A 23,339-nucleotide genomic window follows, 5' to 3' on the forward strand; every position below is an offset into this window, starting at 1 on the left:
GGCACAGTGGGTGCAGAGGAAAGGCTGAGCTTGCATCTGTCTGGGGAGGAGGCATGGAAGACTTTAAAAGGACGACACTAGAGCTGAATCCTGAGAGGTGTATAGTTTTTCCCAGGTAAGGAGCTGGTGGGGCAAGGAGGATTGGTCTACTCTGGAAGCTGCTAGTTCTTTCTTAGGACAGGCACACTAAGGCTTTAGAAAGAGAAGGAGGTCACATGATGAAGAGACTTTTAAGGGATACTTAAGAGTTCGGGCTTCGATACAACTGCTGAAAGGTTTTTGGCAGGGTAATATCCTTGTCAGTTCTGCTCTTAAGACTCCTCTGGAATAACTTATTTGGAAGAAGTTTTCATCCTTTCCTCACTATAGCTAATTTTGTCTGTTACTCTTCTTGCTCTTTCTCAACATCTAGTTGGTTACATCTCCTTTCCAAGCTTACTACTGATTCCTGAGTCCAAGTTTAAGCACTCTATTAACATTTCTTTTTATAGGCATTATTGGGCTCTCCCCAAACCTGAAACTTTCTTTTATGCTGCCTGCTTGATTTTTCTGAAGCAGAGCTCCAAAGCCCACTTTCAGGAAGCCCCTATGACTGTTCCCCACACTGGATTCCTACAACAGCGAAGAAGCCAGCTGTTGGGTTCTTGGCACAAGATGCTTTATACTGTTACTAAAAAAAAAAAAAAAGGCATACCCCACCCTCGCCCCCACGCCAAAACATGTCTGTCAGCTGCAAGCAGGGACCAGATCTTATAGGAGGAGGATAATAAAAAAAAGCCTTTGTCTAGGGCAAATCCTGAGGTCTAATCCCAGCTCTGAGAATCTACAGCTTGGGAAAACTCAATACACCTCTCTGGCCTTTGAATCACTTATCTGTAAGATGCCAAGCTGTGTGAGAATGGTATGATCTATACTGGTCACTGATGTCCCTTCCCTTGCCTCGAGCATGGCAAGTGTCCCCAAAGTGAGTAACAATGCTGTCTCAAGGGAGACTTCTACAACGGGCCCTGAGCAGCCATTGGGTAGGTGTGTACTTTTCTTTCCAGAGTCTGCTCTTTTCCTATCGCTAAGCAAACTAGCCCTGGCACATTGGTCTGGCTTGGAACATGGCTGGCAGCTGCCAAAACACTGTAACCACCGCTATGGAAGGATCACAGAGAGTGAGGATCACTTTGTATTCATAAGGCAAGGCTCTGCCTTTTGACAGTTCTGGCAGTACCAACAGAGGCTGTACCTCAGAACTTTTACAAAGCAGGTCCCCTGGCTGACAAGTCCTGGGGCAAGGCCTCTTGGACCAGTAATAACTCAGGTATATCATAGGAACTATTTTAAGCTTTTACAAGCTCAAAATGGATAACATCCCAGTATTCCCTTTATGCTTGGGCCTTTTCCTCTTGAGTTTTAAGACCATGTCTTTTTGACCACATTTTAAGAAATGGTAGGAGGCTTCCCTGGTGGCTCAGATGGTAAAGAATCCGCCTGCAATGCAGGAAACCTGGGTTCAATCCCTGGGTGGGGAATATCCCCTGGAGAAGGGCATGGCAATCCATTCTAGTATTCTTGCCTGGAGAACCCCATGGACAGGCTACAGTCCATGGGGTTGCAAAGGGTCAGACATGACTAAGCAACTGATACTTTCACTTTCAGGGGAATGTAAAGTCTGATAACTCAAAGCACATTTTGTTGGAGGTGAAAGACTATAGTTTCTGATGTCTGTCCCAGCCTGTCACCAGGAGAGCGGTTTGGGCCTTTAAAAATAGTCTACCCCTGCAAGGGTTTGGTGACATGGGGTTCTGAGGCTGCCACAAGCCGATGGCATGTTTTTTGTTTTTTTTTTTAATTTTCCAATTTATTGGTTTGTTTGTGTTTTTTTTTTGCAAAAGAAATATAGGGACATAGTCTTGTAAATTTTTTTTTTCTGTTCAAAGAGAATTTGTAATAAAAATTAAGTGGCCTTCATGCCTTCAACCGCCTCCCCAAAGACAACCACCACTACCAGTTTCATATTTAGGCTTCCAGAAATATCCTGTGCACATGTTGGAGAGAGTGTGTGTATGTATGTGTGTGTATAATCACCTTCCTTTTATACAAATGAGAATCCACTTTAGACAATTAATACAAACTGCTTTTTTTCACCTTTAAATATACAAGAGATTTAGATACATGGAGAAGGAAATGGCAACCCACTCCAGTGTTCTTGCCTGGAGAATCCCAGGGACAGGGGAGCCTGGTGGGCTGCCATCTCTGGGGTCGCACAGAGTCGGACGTGACTGAAGCGACTTAGCAGCAGCAGCGGCAGCAGCAGATCTCAGTTTTGTTTTTAGTAGTTTCATAACCTCTTACTGTACAGATATACCCAAATGTTTAACCTGGCCCCCTGGCGGCAGGTTACATTAGGTAATGCTTGGCTTCTATTTATAACGCTGCAATGAAAATACTCATAGTGTACAACTTCGGGCATGTGTGTGGCAATTTCTGTTATTGTTTCCCTGTGTTACTTTCTCTAACCCTTTGTTTATCTCAGCACCTCTTCTAAGCTTTTTATGGGCTCTTCAGTGGCTCTGTATGCCTCTGTGTCCCCTCACACCCAGGCAGTGGCAAATAGAGACCATGACACCAAAGCCGCCAGCGTGGGAGCCAGGTGTCCGTGACTGACCCAGAGCTGCTCCCCACTGTGCTATTTCAGGCCTTCAGGACATGGGACTATGGCATCTCAGCATTGGAAGAGAGAGACCTTAGAGCTCAGCTTATTCAACTCCTGGTACCTGAATCCCCTCTAATACTAGCAATGGCATCCTTATTGAGTACATTTCCATAGGTCATTACAATATTGCCTCCAAGTGAGGGTCCAGTGTGGGAACACCTCTTGAGTTAGTCTTTTCAGCTCAGAAGCTCTGACTGCTGGCAACACCTCCCTCACCCTGTGCTGAAGATCTTTTAGAACATTTAAAAGTATAATGGCAGACAGCACATCCTACTTATATGTGAACCCAGGATCCACCTACTAGTCGACTAACACTGGACAAGTTACTGAGTCCTCTGTGCCTCAGCTTCCTTATTTGAGAAATGGGGATGATAACATTATAACCTCATAAAGCTGTTGTACAGGTTAGATGTTAATACATGAAAATTTTTTTACTGGACAAGTTACTGAGTCCTCTGTGCCTCAGCTTCCTTATTTGAGAAATGGGGACGATAACATTATAATCTCATAAAGCTGTTGTACAGGTTAGATGTTAATACATGAAAATTTTTTTACAGTGCCTGGCATAGAGAATGTACATTATATTTTATATGTAAACATATTGTTGTGTAATATTGTTACATATCATAATATACTATATAATTATATATCATAAATACTCAAATATACATCATATACATGCATACATACATATATTGTTATTATTATACTGTTCTTGCTACTGTAACTTAACAGGGACAAAACTCCTCAACAAAGAAAGAAGGCTTCAAGAATAAATCTTCCTGGGAAGAAAATGAATGATCTTTGCCTTATATGATCCATGTGCTTTATATGGCATCTGATTTAGTCTTCACAACAATATATATGAGAGATATTGTCAACTCCTATTTTATGGAGGATGAAACTAGGGCTCATGTCATCGGACAAGCTCCTCAAGGATCACTGACATAGTACGTGGCAGAGGTGGCCTTATTTCAAAGGCATTAAACTGTGGTGACTTAAATTCCGACTGAGGCAGACATAACTGGGACCAGCTCTTTCCCTGAGGAGCAGCTGGTACCACTGTCTTTTGGTCTGAGAAAGGGTGTGGATGAGAGAATGCATGGGTGACTGAAGAGGAAGAGTCTTAGAGGAACCGGGCTCTAAGACGTGAGAGTGTGGGGCTGCTAAGGCCCCAGGTGATGGAAAGAACATACCCGCCCCCCCCCGCCACCCGTTCCCCTTTATTCCCCTTCAGTGCATATTCTGGCTCCGCATTCAGATGCCTTCAACTTCAAGGTCCTTGGCCAGAGACCTCTCACCCGCTGTGAGCTGCTTTCCCTCCTGGGACTGTGTGGCAGCAGGTCCCTGCATGTCCTCTACTCCCAGCAGTCTCCTGTGCTAGCTGAGCAACCTCTCCTGCCTTAAAACCTTTTCCTTGCACAATGGAATGACTTACTGGCTTCCTGCCAAGACCAAAATAGTCTGGGCTCTATCTGTTCTGAGCTCACAAAGGACTGGGAGCATCGCCGTAAAAGCTTCAGTGCTCTTGAATTTGGATGAGCCAACGCTCACCAAATACACTTGCTTTTTAAATCTTTTTTTGAAGTAAGCTGAGGTGAGGAAGGGAACATAATGCACAGATAGGAATGGAAAGCTTTGAGTTTTTAGTCTTGGTCATAAGCTTCAGGGGCTTTCCAGGTGGCTCAGTGATAAAAGAATCCTCCTGACAATGCAGGAGATGTGGTTCGATCCCTGGGTTGGAAAGATTCCCCGGAGTAGGAAATTTCCAACATTCCTGCCTAGAAAATCTCATGGACAGAGGAGCCTGGCAGGCTGCAGTCCATGGAGTTGCAGAAAGTTGGACACGACTGAATGAGCATGCACACATAAGCTTCAGAAAATTACTATGCGTGGGGGTGATGACTCAGCTGGTAACCTGGTATGATAAGCAGCTTATTCACAGGATCTAAGCACCTAGGTTTCCCTGTAGCTACAATGGGAGACTTAGAACCCCATCAACTGGCCACCACGGCTTTACACCTTACCTCCACAATAGGATATTTCTTGGCCCAAGTGCTGTTTGCTGGATCTGGAATTTCTTTGCTACACCACTGAGGTCTGAGGGCCAAAAGGAGAACAAATACCCTGCAGGTAAAGACAACATGGCATCTGGTTAAGTGTGCACACAGTGGCATGGGAACACAGGTTCTTAGTGAGGTGATTTCAGTGCAAGATTATGCAAATGAATAAAATGTAAATACTGCAGGAGAAAGATGTTGCCTCACCTAAGGCTGGACTAGTTTTCTATGAAGTCTGGACAGATGATAAAGCTGGTGCCACAACCACTTAGGGTTTGCTAAATAAACTATGGAACTTTCCCTCAGTATGATGTTTAGCTATCACTGAGCAGCCAAGTACTCATTCAACAGACACTGACTGAATCCCTAATGCATGACCAGCACAGTGCCACATGCTGCGTGGATAAAACAGCAAATAAGAGGACATGGTTAATACCCTTGGGGAGATTACTATTTAGTAAATTAGAATGTTTATAAAGAGCTTGTAATGGGAAATAAACTGTTTTGCTAAAAGTAAATAAAGAGTAAAACAGGATACAAGTGGCATAAACAGCTTGGACATAACCAAGCTTAAAAAAAAAAAAAAGCCAAGAAAAAAATACCATATGGAAATATCCAACAGTAGTTGTATTTGGTGATCAGAAGGTCTTTTATTTCTTTCCACATCTCTGGGTTTTTGAAGATACTTTAAGATGAGTTTATGATGTGGAAGAAAAAAAATCCAAAAAGTGTTTCTTGCATGCACATGACTTAAATATTTTGCCTTTTTTTTTTTTTAAATTCAAGAGCAATATGAAGCAGTTTTAAAGATGTGGCTTTAATAAACTTTGTTTAATAAGAAAAGTGAGCTGCTGCGATGTATTTAGCCCTTTGAAATGAGATGAGGCCATGTGAGTAGGTTTTTTTCCCCCCAAAGAAATGTGAGCAAAGGTTCCTGTGACCTAGTATAGATCATGCAGATGAGGAAAGTACCCAAAGGATTGTGGGCCAATAAAATGGAAGACAACTGGATCCCTAAGTGGCTGTGTGGAGCAGAGCTGATGACCAATCAGATGACACACCTTAGAATTATATGGGAGAAAAATAAGCTATTTTATTAAAGCCACTATATTTGGAGGTTCTTTTATTTATTTATGTTTTAACAGCAGATGCCTCCACCCTAACTGATACTATTTCCCTCAGGAGGATGCATGGGATTCTAGTTGACTCTTTGAGTTCAACTTTTTCAAAGTCTACCTAAAAAGAGCTCTGCTTTGAAATATGTATCACATATGAGAGGGCTTTAATAAATGGAAAGCCTTTCAAACAAGTTCAATGGCCAGTAGAAAATGACTTTTCTACTGTAGTTTTACTTTGACCTCTTCTCCTACTTTACACAACATCTGAAGAAAACTATTGAATAACTAATTCATTTAAAAAATTCTCCATACCAAGTGGTACATGTTTAAAGAAATTTTAGAAACTATAGTTAAACAGAACTAAGATCACCTATGATTCTATCCCCGTTATAACCACCATTAATGTTTTAGTGTATATGCTTGGGGAGGAGTATATTAACTGCCATCCAGTACACGTTTTCCCCTCTTTCTTGGAAGGGGACCCTGATTTACTGGGACAACAAGGAGCCCAGCTAAAAGGTCACAGTTTTAAGCATCTCTTGCCTCATCAACTTCTGGCCAATGAGATGTAACAAAAAGTGTCACGTGTGACTTCTTCGCATGAAGACTCCTGAAGAGGTAGGTACGGGCACGTCCTTCTCCCTGGAGCTGTAGAATGCAGGTCCGACGGCCACAGTCCCTGCAGCCACTGGGCCCTGAGGTGAACTTCATGAGGGCCTCATGAGGGCCATGAGGAGAGAAGCCAAGGTCGGGACAGTGCAGCAGAGAAAGGAGCCTAGGTCCCTGATGACCAGGGAGCTCCTACACCAGTCGTTACCTGAGTTTACTTCCTTTACCTGAGTGAGAAGCTTAGCTCATCTGTCATACTATTTTGGCTTTTTAAGTTATATACAACCAAATCTAATGCTCACTAATACATCTCACATGTCTGTGTGCATGTGTACATGCACTATTTTTTTTTAAATGAAAGTACATTTTGTTTTACAACCTGCTTTTTAAAATGCCATATAGCAAATATTCATATGATTCATACTTTTCTTCTACATCTTTAATGAATGCATAGTATGCTATACGGCATAAAATATATTGTGATTTATTTATCCAATTCCATGTTGTCAGGCATTTAGTTTGCTTCCAATTGTTCTCCTTTTATGAATAATACTTCAGTGAACCTGTTTGCCACTAAATATCTGTATATACCTATGATATACTCAGAATAAATTTCTAGTTAGAATTGTTAGGGGAAAGGTTTAATATTTTAAAAAGTTAAACATATACTGTCACTCTAAAAAGCTGAATATACTTAGTCTGCTACCAGCAATGTATGAGAAAACCATTTTTTTTTTGACCCATAGCAGCACCAGCTATTATATGAAAAAAACAAACAAACAACTTTTACCAAAGTTGGCAGGTGTAATGAACTTACTTTTGTCGGAAGCAACGCATTGAGAGAACGCCCACCATGATGACAGCCATGCAGATACTTGGTGCCACAAATGTGCTCCAATTAGCTTTGCCTGCAGCAAAAAGTGGAGAAGGCAATGGCAACCCACTCCAGTGTTCTTGCCTGGAGAGTCCCAGGGATGGGGGAGCCTGTTGGGCTGCCGTCTATGGGGTCGCACAGAGTTGGACATGACTGAAGTGACTTAGCAGCAGCAGCAAAAAGTGAGCAAACCCTGTGACTGAGTTTAGAATGAGTTTAGAAATGTCCTCAGTGAACATTTCTAAATACTGACTGTGGGATCTCCCCAGTGGTCCAGTGGCTCGGAGACTCCGTGCTTCCAATGCAGGGGGCCCAGGTTCGATCACTCTTCAGGGTACTAGATCCCACATGCTGCAACTAAGAGTTCACATGCCACAACTAAAGATCTTGCATGCTGTCATTAGGACCCAGCATAGCTAAGTAAATGAGTAAATAAATAAATACTGACAGTTGTGTGAACTCCCTGGGCTTTACAGCTCCTGCGTAGCTGGACTCAGGAACAAGGCTGACTCACTTTTGCCCATTCAGTTAGGGAGAAAGGGTACAAAGGGGCCAATTCTATGGTTCTAACAGAGGAGCTCCAATCCTACAAGGGCTCCTTCCTCTACTAGGGGCAGAGGGAAAGGGAGTGTGGTATACAAAGCTCTGGCTGTGACCTGGAAGCCCTGGAGTCTGGTCCTGGCTCTGCCACTGGCTGATGTGTGGACCTCAGATAATTGATCTATAAATGGTGAATGATAAAATCTACCTTACAGGTTGTTGTGAACATTAGAGATGATGTATTTAAAGCACAGAGCCATTTATCTGAACATAGAAGGCCTCAAGAAATGGTAGCTATTAATTTTACCAAGCCACTGAATAAGCCTTCTAACTTGGGTCTTTGAAATTGTTCTGATTCCTTCCTCTAAACAATATTTCACTATGTATTGGGATTTTCTATTAATTTATGCAACATTTATTCAGTATAAACCAAGTAACAGGACAGGTTAAATGCTGGAATACACAGATGAATAGGCCATGGGCTTTGCAAGAAGTCATGAAGATAGTCCAGATGACAGATGTATAAACATGAACAGTAAACCATGATGCCATGGGATACATGTAAAAACAGCATATATGAGGCCCTGTTGCAGAAAACAAAATGGGAAATGGTTTCATGAGCAGCTCAGGAAGGTTTCCCCAAGGGCAGGATGTCAAAAGTTTAGAGCTGGATGCCTAGAAGTCAGCTATGCGGACAAGCTAGGGAAGTGCAGACAGACTAGCAGACTAGGCATGGAAGGAGGAAGCAGAGAGTGCTTCAGCAACCACAGATAGTCTGGTTTTGCTTTCTAGTACAAATGATGAGTTTGTGGCAGAGGATGGAGCTCGACAGGTGAACGGGACCAGGTCATGCAGCGACTGGTAACAAAGCAGTTTGAATTCTAGCTTGAAAGCCCTTGGGAAACATGGATGGGTTGCCACAGGAGGTAGAATGTCAGCAACAGGGATCTTGTAGAAAGATTCTTCTTCTGAGAGAGTGAAGAACAGGTTAGGGGTGGGGAGGGTGTGCAGGGGGCACTGGCGGCCAGAGACCTGCTACTCCCGTGAGAAGTGTTGTTCCCAGGGCTGAACAGGGGAATTAATGCTGGCAGCCTTGTTACCACCCCACACAACTGGCACAGCCTGGCATTTCTTTAGCATCTGCTTTGCTTTCTGGGCAGATGGGACAAGTCTGGAGTACCAGAAGCAGAAAGATGCTGAGTCCTTAATCCAATTAACTGCTCACAAGTTGTCTTTCATGGGAGTGCTGGGAGATGAGTTGTCAGTTTTCCCAGTGGAGAAGTATCTAGCATAGGGTCCTGAATGATTAACTTGGTAGTCCTTGTCACAAACAAGAATAGCTTGTTTTATGCTTGGAGCAGATGTAAAAGGCACTGCCAGAGAGAACAGTGTAACTTAGCTGCTAGGAGAGAAACCCATGTTAGCTGGGCCACTTCGTCACATATTCAAATTTAACTTAAATCTGAGTCTGATTTGTAGTTCTGGCACTTGCCACCTCTATGACCCTGGGTCATCGCTCTGTACCTCATACCTATGAAAAGATGCCCTAGGCCCTCATTCCTGCATTCATTTCCTATGGAGTGCCTGGCAGTGTGCCTGCTATAGGCATGTGACACAGCTGCAGTCAGGATCAAATGAGTGAAAGTATGTGTCACATGGGTTGGATCGTGTCCTCCCACCCTGAAATTCATATGTGGAAGTTTTAACTTCCAATTCCTCAAAAAGTGACCTTATTTGGAAATAGGGTCATTGCAAAGGCTATTAGTTAAGATAAGGTCGGACTGGAGTAGTTTAGTTCAATTCAGTTCAGTTGCTCAGTTGTGTCCAGCTCTTTGTGACCCTGTGGACTGCAGCACGCCAGGCCTCCCTGTCCATCACCAACTCCCAGAATTTATTCAAACTCATGTCCATTGAATTGGTGATTCCATCCAACCATCTCATCCTCTGTCATCCCCTTCTCCTGCCCTCAAGCTTTCATCAAGGTCTTTTCAGATGAGTCAGTTCTTCACATCAGGTGGCCAAAGTGTTGGCGTTTCAGCTCAGCATCAGTCCTTCCAATGAATATTCAGGACTGATTTCCTTTAGGATGGGCTGATTGGATCTCCTTGCAGTCCAAGGGACTCTCAAGAGTCTTCTCCAACACCACAGTTTAAAAGAATCAATTCTTTGTCATTCAGCTTTCTTTATAGTCCAACTCTCACATCCATACATGACTATTGGAAAAACCACAGCCTTGACTAGAGAGACATTTGTTGGCAAAATAATGTCTCTGCTTTTTAATATGCTGTCTAGGTTGGTCATAACTTTTCTTCCAAGGAGTAAGTGTCTTTTAATTTAATGGCTGCAGTCACCATCTGCAGTGATTTTGGAGCCCACCAAAATAAAGTCTGTCACTGTTTCCACTGCTTCCCCATCTATTTGCCATGAAGTGATGGGACCAGATGCCATGATCTTAGTTTTCTGAATGCTGAGCTTTAAGTCAACTTTTTCACTCTCTTCTTCACTCACTCACTTCACTTCACTTTCATCAAGAGGCTCTTTAGTTCTTCTTTCCTTTCTGCCATAAGGGTGGTGTCATCTGCATATCTGAGGTTATTGATATTTCTCCTGGCAATCTTGATTCCAGCTTGTGCTTCATCCAGCCCAGCATTTCTCCTTATATACTCTGCGTTTAAGTTAAATAAACAGGGTGACAATATACGGCCTTGATGTGCTCCTTTCCCTATTTGGAACTAGACGAAAATGATCTTCACGACCCAGATAATCATGATGGTATGATCACTCACCTAGAGCCAGACATCCTATGTGAAGTCAAGTAGGAAGCATCACTACGAACAAAGCTAGTGGAGGTGATGGAATTCCAGTTAAGCTATTTCAAATCCTAAAAGATGATGCTGTGAAAGTGCTGCACCCAATATGCTGGCAAATTTGGAAAACTCAGCAGTGGCCACAGGACTGGAAAAGGATTCATTCCAATCCCAAAGAAAGGCAAAGCCAAAGAATGTGCAAACTACTGCACAGTTGCACTCATCTCATATGCTAGTAAAGTAATGCTCAAAATTCTCCAAGCCAGGCTTCAACAGTACATGAACCATAACTTCCAGATGTTCAAGCTGGTTTTAGAAAAGTCAGAGGAACCAGGAGCCAGAGATTGGCCCCAGATGTGAGATAAGAGCTGTGGGACAGATTCTCTCACAGCTCTCAAAAGAAGCCAACTCTGCTGACACCTTGTTCTCAGACTTGCAGCCTCCTGAACTGTGAGGAAATTAATCTCTGTTGTTTAAGCTACTTGGTTATTGTGCAAAGTTTCCCACACACAAAATACAGTTACAAAGTGCTTAACACAGTGCCTTGAGCATGATAACTATCTGATATGCAAAAGTTGTTAAAAAAGTAAGATCATGGCATCCAGTCCCATGACTTCATGGCAAACAGAAGGGGGAAAAGTGGAGGCAGTGACAGATTTTATTTTCTTGGGCTCCAAATCACTGTGGATGGTGACCTCACCCATGGAATTAAAAGATGCTTGCTCCTTGGAAGAAAAGCTATGACAAACCTATACAGCATATTAAAAAGCAGAGATATCACTTTGCTGACAAAGGTCCATATTGTCGAAGCTATGGTTTTTCCAGTCATGTATGGATGTGAGAGTTGTACCATAAAGATGGCTGCCAAAGAATTGATGGTTCTGAACTGTGGTGTTGGAGAAGACTCTGGAGAGTCCCTCGGACTGCAAGGAAATAAAAGCAGTCAATTCTAAAGGAAATCAACCCTGAATATTCATTGGAAGGACTGATGCTGAAGCCGAAGCTTCAACACTTTGCTGATGCAAAGAGCCTACTCATTGGAAAAGACCCCAATGCTGGGAAAGATTGAGGGCAGGAGGAGAAAAGGGCAACAGAGGATGAGATGGTTGGATAGCATCATGGATTCAATAGAAATGAGTTTGAGCAAACTCAGGGAGATAGTGAAGGACAGGGAAGCCTGGGGTGCTGCACTTCAAGGAGTTGCAAAGAGTTGGACAATAGGCAAGAGCTGTATCCTTGTTGGGATTATGCTCATCTTTCATTGAACAGATAATCAGAGGACAAGTACTATGTGCTGGGTGGTGTTCCAGACCTTGATAATAAGTGATAGACACTAGTTCCTGCCTGTTGGATTCAGAGTTTTGAATAGGGGTCAAGCGTAGCGCATTATGAAGAAAATACGGATGCGCATTTAGGAAGACTTTCTGGAGGAGGCAACATTTTTGCTAAGTTTTGAAAACTGAGTAGAGACTGTCTCCAAGCAGATAATGAAATGGTAGGGCACTCTGCTTAGAGGACATGGCAAACACAAGGGTGTAGCGGCAAGCAAATAATTAATAAACTAAAGAAAGTCTGATAATCTCCTTATCACATAATGGGGGTATACTCCTATGGAGGAATCCAGTGGACTGGCCCTCTGTAAGGGTGGTTCTTACCTTGCAGACAAAATTCTCTTTCATTTCCTTGGGGGCTTTCACCAGCAGCTGTCAGAGCTGTCATCCACAGAACATATGTCACTCTGGGCTGCAGGCTGTCTATGGGATGTGAATTTGGGGAGATCCTATAGGGAATTTCTGAAAGGAATATAAAGGAGGGAAGGCATACATTAAAGGAGATACTTGAATGTGGGCTTTTATTCGTATTTATTTGTTAGTGCTTTATTTAAATTGAAAAAGAAAAGCACATTGCTATTTTAAAATAGTCCTAATTCATTGGTACTTAAAACTTTAAAAGACCCTAGACACTATCATTTATGAAGGCCCCATGTCACAGTATATTAAAAGAATATACACAGTATATTAATTTTTTCTGTGATAAAAATATTTTCAAAGAATGTGTATTATTTTGCTTTTGAAATTATTTAGCTGTAGTAATTCCTTTTATTTCCTATAATTAAGAAGAGATGGCAAGAATACACAGAAGAACTGTACAAAAGAGAGCTTCATGACCCAGATAATCATGATGGTGTGATCACTGACCTAGAGCCAGACATCCTGGAATGTGAAGTCAAGTGGGCCTTAGAAAGCATCACTATGAACAAAGCTAGTGGAGGTGACAGAATTCCAGTTGAGCTATTCCAAATCCTGAAAGATGATGCTGTGAAAGTGCTGCACTCAATATTCCAGCAAATATGGAAAACTCAGCAGTGGCCACAGGACTGGAAAAGGTCAGTTTTCATTCCAATCCCAAAGAAAGGCAACGCCAAAGAATGCTCAAACTACTGCACAATTGCACTCATCTCACACGCTAGTAAAGTAATGCTCAAAATTCTCCAAGCCAGGCTTCAGCAATATGTGAACCGTGAACTTCCTGATGTGCAAGCTGGTTTTAGAAAAGGCAGAGGAACCAGAGATCAAACTGCCAACATCTGCTGGATCATGGAAAAAGCAAGAGAGTTCCAGAAAAACATCTATTTCTGCTTTATTGACTATGCCAAAGCCTTTGACTGTGTGGATCACAATAAACTGTGGAAAATTCTGAAAGAGATGGGAATACCAGACCACCTGATCTGCCTCTTGAGAAATTTGTATGCAGGTCAGGAAGCAACAGTTAGAACTGGACATGGAACAATAGACTGCTTCCAAATAGGAAAAGGAGTACGTCAAGGCTGTATATTGTCACCCTGTTTATTTAACTTCTATGCAGAGTACATCATGAGAAACGCTGGGCTAGAAGAAACACAAGCTGGAATCAAGATTGCCGGGAGAAATATCAATAACCTCAGATATGCAGATGACACCACCCTTATGGCAGAAAGTGAAGACAAACTCAAAAGCCTCTTGATGAAAGTGAAAGTGGAGAGTGAAAAAGTTGGCTTAAAGCTCAACATTCAGAAAACGAAGATCATGGCATCTGGTCCCATCACTTCATGGGAAATAGATGGGGAAACAGTGGAAACAGTGTCAGACTTTATTTTTCTGGGCTCCAAAATCACTGCAGATGGTGACTGCAGCCATGAAATTAAAAGATACTTACTCCTTGGAAGGAAAGTTATGACCAACCTAGATAGCATATTCAAAAGCAGAGACATTACTTTGTCAACAAAGGTTCATCTAGTCAAGGCTATGGTTTTTCCGGTGGTCATGTATGGATGTGAGAGTTGGACTGTGAAGAAGGTTGAGCGCCAAAGAATTGATGTGTTTGAACTGTGGTGTTGGAGAAGACTCTTGAGAGTCCCTTGGACTGCAAAGAGATCCAACCAGTCCCTTCTGAAGGAGATCAGCCCTGGGATTTCTTTGGAAGGAATGATGCTGAAGCTGAAACTCCAGTACTTTGGCCACCTCGTGCGAAGAGTTGACTCATTGGAAAAGACTCTGATGCTGGGAGGGATTGGGGGCAGGAGGAGAAGGGGACGACAGAGGATGAGATGTCTGGATGGCATCACCGACTCGATGGACATGAGTCTGAGTGAACTCCGGGAGTTGGTGATGGACAGGGAGGCCTGGCGTGCTGCGATTCATGGGATTGCAAAGAGTTGGACACGACTGAGCGACTGATCTGATCTGATAATGTTTCTGACATTTATCAGGTATATTTGAGAACTCCTGGGGAGGAAATTAAATGCACAAATTGTTTTCAATAGAATTTTCAAGAAATTCTATTTCCTAGAAATTTGTGCATTTATCAATTAATGAAATAGACATTTAAGTTACATTTATTAATTCTGATTTCCTTTTTTTTTTTTTTTGATAAGTTCTGGGTATTGGTCTTGGTGGATTTAATCTTTGATCTGCTTCAATTTGACATAAAATCTAAAAAATGAGAGCAATAGTACTTAGATTTATTTTGGTAGTTTAAGCCTAGATTGTCAGTTCTTTATATTTTCAACGCCCCTGCAGGTTCTTAGCAGGGAAGATTTGGTTTTTGAGCAATGTGTTGATGCTGTTTTTCTCCTCCAAGAAACATGAATGTCGGTAGCATTTAGTAAACAGGCAGTCTCCTCCTCCAGGGATCTGCCGGGTGTGAGTTTCAGAGTGAGCTCTCAAAAACTGAGGGGAACTGTAAAATTAAGGCTGGAGCTTCTACAGGTGTAGTTTACTTGCTCAGCAGACTTGTCCATGTGCTGGTGATCAAAGTGGAAACCAGAACTCAGCACTGTGTGCCTCAACATCATTTATGGGCTTACAAATCCCAGGGTGGGGCTTCCCAGGTGGTACAGTGGTAAAGAATCCACCTGCGAATGCAGGAGATGCCAGTTTGATCCCTGGGTTGGGAAGATCCCCTGGAGAAGGAAATGGCAACCCACTCCAGTATTCTTGCCTAGAAAATTCCATAGACAAAGGAGCCTGGTGGGCTACAGTCCACGTGGCCACAAAGACTGACTGACTGAGCACACACAAATCCTAGGGCAAGTTAGATTTTCCCCCTGCTTGCTGAATTTACTTCAACAGTCAGACATATTTATTATGCATACAAGACACTAAGACACAGAGTATGCCTCAACGAGTTCACCGTCTATTACTAGTAGGGATAACAGACCCCATGACACTCCCACACCCCTGCTTACTATGGGTGACCAGCAAGATGGAGCCCTGTATTATTGCGTTCACTCTGCCCAAAGGAGCTAAGGCCTCAGCAGATCATTTAACAGCTGTAACTATCAGTGCAATTCCTATATTTTCCATCCTTTTGAGAAAAAGTACCACGTGGAAAATTCCTAACCCTACTTCAACCTGATGAAATTGCTTGCACAGACTTCAGCTATATGATTAAACTAAATTGTATCTCATTCCCAAGGCAGGGGACTAAAAAAATAATTTGAGAGAGACTTTCTGCTCATCTTGCTGCAGCAAAGCATGCATGGTGAGCATCAGGGAGTCAAATGAGACATTGGAACACAAGGGAAGGTGTTTGAATAGTTTTCTGGGCCAAAAATGTTTACATACACACACACACACACACGTGCATATATTGTATATATTTGAAGAATAAAAACAGAAGTTATGGGAGGAGCAGGGAGGAGAGTGATGGTGTCAGCAATCTGGTTGGCAAATAGGTTGAGTTGAGTAATGAGAGAAAGAAGTCATGCAGGAAATACTGGTTCTGCTGCCTCATCTGGGCTGTGACCTGGCAGAGATAAAGGAGGCCATTCAGTCCTTAGGTCTGAAACTTTAGGCTGATGGTGGTTAAATGAGAAAGGCACCAGTTTAGAGGCTAATGGTTGCCAGTTATCTGAAACATGGCCAGTAAGAAGGTCAAGTGGTACCAGGCAAAACTGTTGTTGTTTAGTCACTAAGTTCTGTCTGACTCTTTTGTGACCCTGTGGAATGTAGCCCACTCGGCTCCTCTGTCCACGGGATTCTCCAGGCAAGAATACTGGAATGGGTTGCCATTTCCTTCTCCAGGGGGATCCCCAACCCAGGGATTGAACCCAAGTCTCCTGCATTGGCAGGCAGATTCTTTACCACAGAGCCACAAGGGAAGCACACCAGGCAAAACAGTTGCATGGTTACTAGAAATTAGCTTTGATCTAATCATCTGCATTGATTTAACAAAGTGCAAGGCAGTATTCACCCATTTGTTACTCAAAAAATACTGTTCTTATTAAACACCTACTGGATGCCTGGCTGTACTGCAAGTAAGGGGGAAACAATGATGAACTAATAATCATGGCTTCTGTCTTCATGTTGGCAAAAACAGCCAAGTAATAATAAGCAGAGGGTGTGTGCCTGTAGAGCAGTGCGCATGGCAGTACCCACACGCTTCCAGAGGAGTGGCAGTGTGCTGGAACTGCCTGGGGAAGCCCCGCCCCAGCGCTACGCCTCTCTCCCAACCAGTCCAGGCCGGGTGAAGTGCTCTTACTGAACCCTGCTTGTGCTGTCAGGGGCCAGGCCAGAAGACACCTACGACAACCTGGGAACTCCATGCTCCTTTTGCTGTTGTCAAGCCTTTCTGGTTTCTTTCTCTCTCCTCCCCAACCTACTGCCTCCTACCACTCTCTAGAAACTGCACCTGTGGATTCGCCAACAATTTCTGGTTGCCAAATGCAACAGGTAGTTGTCAGTCCTTGATTAAAGAATTTACATCACTTGTGTGTAGTTTTCCATCACCCTGGGTAAACTGTGAGCTCTCTGAAGATAGGGAACAGGTCTTATTCATCTGTAAGTGCTAAGAGGGAAACTATCTAAACTGGTACAAAATAGGGTTTGAATCTGCACCTTCTTCCTTTTAAACTTATTTTAAAATACCATTACACAGACTTCAGATTCATCAGATTTTTTGCAAATAAGGTAGGTAATTTCTTCAACATCTACAAGAACAGATTTTAGAACTATCTAACCATGTTGATCTGTTATAAATAGACATCTCAGTTTAAATTCTATAAAAATTAACATTTAAGAGGGAGCAAATGTCACATGAAGCATTCCAAATGGCCCAGGATTGCATCAATTGATGAAGCACCACTGGGGGCACATTTCAGAACTGACTAACCCTGACAGTGGGGAGCAGCTACGTTCAGTGATATGCTGCATTTAGAAACTGTGGATTATTAAGCAGATTGTTGTAAGGTCTCATAGTGGAACACTATAGAACTGTTAAAAAGAAGAATGAGACAAGTCCACATGGACTGATGTGGAAAGATCTCACTATGGATTGATGTTTTTTGTTGTTTAGTTGCTGCTGCTGCTAAGTCGATTCAGTCGTGTCCGACTCTGTGCGACCCCATAGACAGCAGCCCACCAGGCTCCCCATCCCTGGGATTCTCCAGGCAAGAACACTGGAGTGGGTTGCCAGTTCCTGCTCCAATGCATGAAAGTGAAGTCGCTCAGTTGTGTCCGACTCTTAGTGACCCCATGGACTGCAGCCTACCAGGCTCCTCCTTCCATGGGATTTTCCAGGCAAGAGCACTGGAGTGGGGTGCCATTGCCTTCTCCAGTTTAGTTGCTAGTGAGAGGCAAAGTAAGGTACAGATCAGAATACAGATGGTTATCCCAAATGTATGCTGGTATACGCATTGCATTTTCTTCTGGAAGAACACATGAAGAACTACTAACAGCCTAAGTATAGAGGAAAGGATAATTCCCACTTTATATCTTTCTGAACTATTTGAATGGTTTTACCATATATAAGTATTACTTATATAATAAAAAATAATTAGCTTTAAAAGTCATAACTTTTAGAAAAGCAATACTGCAGATCTAAGGTCAAGAGAGAGGACCAGTTCCTCAAGTTTGCCAGGTAAAAACCACTCTGCAGGCAGCACTCTGGCACCTATATGGCAGGTCGGCTTTGTTACATTCTTCTTGAACCCAATAATTCTTACTAAGGAATAAAATGGTTGCTTCTTTATGATACATGCTCCTGAAAGAACTCTGGCTGCCTATAAATACGAAAGGGAGGTTCAAGCCAGGAAAAATAAAACAAAACTGCATAAATCAAAGATTAAAACATTAAATCTGGCAAGTGATTTGGAGCTGCTCAGTGAATGAGTGACGAAATCACTTGAGATAATACTCTAGCCAGAATTTAATTGCTTTAGTATTATTGCATAATTATGGGTCATAAGGAGTTACTTAAATTGTATTTTATCCATTTAAGGAGAAAATAACATGCTATGATGGTATTTGCAAGTGTGGGGATTCAAAGGTTTTCCAAACGCATTCCCCACAAACCTCAAGGGTCTATATAATGATATCCAAGTGCCTTTATTGCTTTTTGAAATGCTGTTCCCATATAAGTGAGCTCCTTAAGAGCCTCATTCATTAACTTTATTTCTTCCATTGCTTGGCATGTAACACATATTCAGTAACTGTGAGTGTGTGTGTGTTTAGATGTCTTTTACTTTTCTTCATTCAATTAACTTTACACATATTTATTGAGCACCTACTAAGTCCTAGGTACAGTGCCAGCACTTGCACAGCTTGTGTTTTCCCAACACCTAAACAAGAAAGGCCCTGTTGCCTTTGTCTCTCACACATACCACAAAGCTGAGGCTGGGAGTTGGAGTCCCGTTCCTTCCAATATATCCTGTAGTGGAGGATGCAGCCCATTTGCTCCCGGGCTGGAATTTCATCCCATGAAATTAAAACGCTCCCCTTTTCCTCTGAGATGGCATTAATGTGGGGGCCACTCAGTGGTGCTGTGAAGTAGAACATAGGAGGCTTTTGTCACCCTCCAAATCCAAACCATTGAACTAGAGCACAATTGGACGAAAGAGCCCAAGACTCACCTTTGTGCTGGGAGTTACCCCGGGTGGAGTTGCACCCTCCCTGGTCCCCTGCAAGTGCATGCACTCGGATTTCATAACAGATGTAGGGTTTTATGTTTTCTGCAAGACATAAAGACAGAGGCTATTCCAGTTCAAACAAGGGTTTAAACAAAACCACACAGACAGCTTCTGAAACAAAACTCACTTTTAAGGAAAACCTTCGACTTCTACAAATAAATTATTTGCTGTTTACAGCAAAGTAAGGGTGATGTTTTGTAGGCACAGCACTTGAATGGCTCTTCTGATTCCCCAGATACTTATCATGATCTGACAGGGCAGTGTAGGTGACACATTCTGGTGTGACTAATCAGGGTGCCGCTCAGTGTAATCTACCCCTTTGCCCCGCCCTGCCAGCCCCCAGTCTCCCCGCCATGTTCCACTCAGGTCTCAGTTGCCTCACAGCTTGGAAGACTGGGAAGATACCTGGGGATGCTAATACTCCTTCCTATCTTTTAAAGTGCTACACTTTGCAGTTTTCTGTCAGCCATAAGGTTTATTGGCACTCTCCCCTGCCCAAACTCCTTATTTCCATGAATCTCAAATGTCAATTTCCTGTAAAGAAAAGGCCCCTGTCATAGATACTGCCCGTGACTTATCTTTAAACTCCCAATGAAAATTTAAAGGAAAAAGATTACTTCTGTTAGGTAACTAACTGTAGTCTCACATGGGCAGAGGAAGGACTCTTTCCCACATTGTTCAATGCCCTGCCATAGGTAGGTCGGGTCCCCTACACTGACAGTTGATTAGGGTTTTACATTTTCTTTTTGGGAAGAGGAATTTTATATCACAGAATAATTTACTACATTGTGTGTTTTCTATAAAAATCCATTATCCCTTAAATATTCCAGCAAGTAGGCAGTACATAAAGCCCAAATGTGCAACTACTACTGTCCATGAGGAGATAAAAACTCATGCCATGGGCAAGTTCCAAATTGTATTCATGAGTCAAGTGAAGTAGAACAAGGCTGCAATCAGCTTAGCCCTGTCATCTAAAGATGCTTTGTGGGTGGCATCCAGACCCAGAAATCCAAAGGGCAACATGGAATATGGAATTGCTTCATTTGGGAGGGGCTGGTGCCTGGCAGCTCTGTTGCTAGTTCTGGAAGGGACCTATCAACCACAGTGCCAGGTGGGAGTTCCAGATGAGCACATTAGGCAAATGGTTTCGTTGCATTTTGCCATGCAAGGTGTGAGTTCAGGGCAGAGGCCTTGGGAACTGCGGCATCAGAAACTTTGGGCTTCTTGTGAATAGCCTGCCCCTAGTGGAGGAGGGCAGGCTTCGCTTGTGGCTCCGATGGTAAAGAGTCTACCTGCAATGCAGGAGACTGGGGTTCAGTCCTGGGTTGGGAAGATCCCGTGGAAGTGGTCATGGCAATCCATTCCAGTATTCTTGCCTGGAGAATCCCATTGACAGAGCAGCCTAGTGGGCTATAGTCCAGGGGGTCACAAAGAGTCCGACACAACTGAGTGACTAACATGTGGAGGAGGGAAGAAAATGTGGCTCCATAACTTAGCTGACTCTTTTTTATGAAGAGTAGAGCCCGAGCAAGCTTGTTCCCCAATTCTGACCTTAAGAACTCCTCCTGTTTTCCCGGCTAATTCTTACTTGTGTGTATATGTGTGCTCAGTCAGTCATGTCTGACTCTGCAACCCCATGGACTGCAGACTGGAGGCTCCTCTGTCCATGGAATTTTCCAGTCAAGAATGTTGGAGTGGGTTGCCATTGCCTACTCCAGGGGATCTTCCCGGCTCAGGGATCAAACCTGCCTCTCTTGGGTCTCCGGCACGAACACACCCTAATCACTGTCTGCTCCCCACCTCAGAAATTCCTTAGCCTTTGCTGCTGGTGGATGAAGCCCATACTCTTAACATTTTCATTTCTTTTTAGAGTCTGGCCCTGAGTTCCAGGCTTATTTCTGAAGACTCCCATGCATGCACACACACCTGGCACTCCTAGGCAAAGGTTCTGTCTCCCTATTCATAAACTGTCTCTCAAGTGGTTTTCACAGAAAGCTAATTTCACCTGTTAAGTCTGGGAGAAGGCAAACACTAAATGATCAGCAATGAGAGGCAATCATAGAGGAAGTATGATGGGAGCATACAGAAGATGAGTCCCAATAGGTAGGCATGAGGGAAGGTTTTCTAGACACCATGATGTCTACGTTATCTGTAAAAGGAGTGGTTATATAATAAGGTCAGAACTGTTTTCACCTAGACAAGACAGGACTGACAGTCTCTAGCCTAGACCCCACCAACTTATAATCCAGGAGTTGAACTTCACTGTAGCCCATTCCAAAGCACCCAACTCTGCCCCAGCTAGATGCTGGGAAAAAACTGGTAAGGATCTTATGGCAATGAGTTATCTTACTGACTGGAGAGGGTAACTTTGAATTCATGATAAGTATGAATTAGGTAAGTTTTAAGTGTTCATTTCTAAAAGTGAAGTGAAAGTGAACCACTCAGTCGTGTTCGACTCTTAGCGACTGTTACGTCAAAACAAACTCACAGTTAATCAAGTGTTTTCAGGTAGGAGAATGACTTGAATTAATAGTTAATCTCATCCAGTATGATTGCTTTTATTCAAATGAATATGTCTGAAGTGCTTAAGAACATTTTAGTTTCTTAAGTATGGAAAAAATTCTCTCTTGTCATTTATTTTAGGCACTGTGTATAGAATTAATAGAATTTCTAAAAAGAAAGATCTGTAGGGACTGTATAGTTCAAACTATCCCAAAGGGGTAAATCCTAATATAATAAGTGTTTATAATTATATAGCAGTTTAGAGTTCAGTATCTACTGTTTCGTCTGATTTGATGGACATAACAGTCATAAAGGGCTTCCCAGTTAGCTCAGTGGTAAAGAATACGCCTGCCAGCGCAGGAGATCCAGGAGACGCAGGTTGGATCCCTGGGCCGGGAAGATCCCCTGGAGGAGGAAAGGGCAACACACTGCAGTATTCTTGCCGGGGGAATCCCGTGGACAGAGGAGCCTGGCGGGAGTCCACAGGGTCACAGAGTCAGACATGACTGAGCATGCACACACACACACACACACACACACACACACCCTTAAAGGAACACTGATTCCACCTCAGCAACTCTAGGGACAGAGAATGCACTGCCTTGAGGGGCAACAACTGTCCTATTAGAGACCATCAACTGTAAGGGAAGTACTTTCTCAAAATTGAGCTGACATCTGTCTTCTTACAATTTTTATCCAGAGGGCCTTCATTCTGCTCTCCAGACAACAAAGGACACATACCCTTTCTTACATACATATTGAAGCCAGCAAGAGTCATCAACCACCTCCCACCCCAATCTAGAACACTCTCCTACACACTAAATGCTTTCCGCATTAAAAGTTCTAGACCCTAAAGGCTTGCTCACCTTCCTCTGATGCTCACGGGGGTATCCAGGCAGCATTCTCTTTAAGTACCGTGATTAAAACTGAACACAACCCACTAGAAGTCTGAGTAGCCAGACTCTAAAAGAGGCACACAGTTAAGGACTGGGTCATGTATCATGCACCATGCTCTGTTTTTTTCATCTGTGAAAATCTTGCCTCCTTAAGCAGGATGTGTATATCCTCCTGGACAGGTATAATGGTTGTCATGGTGTAATGAAAATATTATGGGATTTAGAGCTTCAAAACCTATAAAATCTTAGCTCCATCACATATAATAATAATACTGATAGCTAGATTATTGAGCACTTAAAATGTTTTAGGTATTGTTAAAAATGTTTTCTCCTTCAATTAGTCTTCACAATAACCCAGTGAGGTAGGCAATATTACCCCCATTTTCCAGATAAGGAAACTGAGGCACAGAGAAGTTAATTTGCCCTGGATCATACACTTTGATAAGTGACAGAGCCAGGACTCAAATCCAGATAATCTGGCTGCAGAACTTTTCATCACTATGCTGAACTTATACTTTAAAAATCACACTGACATTTTTAACACATTAAATTAACACATCACTGCCATACAGAAAACACATTTATCAACATTTTAAGGGAATACTTCTCAGTGCTCTGTGGTAACCTAAATGGGAAGGAAATAAAAAAAAGAAGGGGTATATATTGGGTTGGCCAAGGAGTTCATTCAGGTTTCCTGTAATATAGAAATATATGTATAGCTGATTCACTTTGCTATTAGTAGAAACTAACACAACATTGTGAAGCAACTATATGTCAATAAAA

General features: G+C 42.7%; 1 protein-coding gene across 3 annotated transcripts in view; it reads right to left on the reverse strand.

The window, feature by feature from the left end:
* The window catches only part of IL12RB2 (interleukin 12 receptor subunit beta 2), an 87,601-nt gene that overhangs the window by 1,935 nt on the left and 62,327 nt on the right, over positions 1 to 23,339 (reverse strand). For 2 of the 3 annotated variants that reach the window (XM_061411647.1, XM_061411650.1), the window contains 5 exons: positions 19,102 to 19,200; positions 18,853 to 19,011; positions 12,368 to 12,505; positions 7,309 to 7,399; positions 4,732 to 4,831 (listed from right to left, as the gene is read on the reverse strand). In XM_061411647.1, coding sequence (XP_061267631.1) covers positions 4,732 to 4,831; positions 7,309 to 7,399; positions 12,368 to 12,505; positions 18,853 to 19,011; positions 19,102 to 19,200 — 587 coding nt within the window. The remainder of the gene's footprint in view (positions 1 to 4,731; positions 4,832 to 7,308; positions 7,400 to 12,367; positions 12,506 to 18,852; positions 19,012 to 19,101; positions 19,201 to 23,339) is intronic. The other variant, XM_061411648.1, reaches the window with a different exon arrangement.

The sequence above is a fragment of the Bos javanicus genome, chromosome 3, assembly GCF_032452875.1.
Source record: "Bos javanicus breed banteng chromosome 3, ARS-OSU_banteng_1.0, whole genome shotgun sequence".
NCBI lineage: Eukaryota > Metazoa > Chordata > Mammalia > Artiodactyla > Bovidae > Bos > Bos javanicus.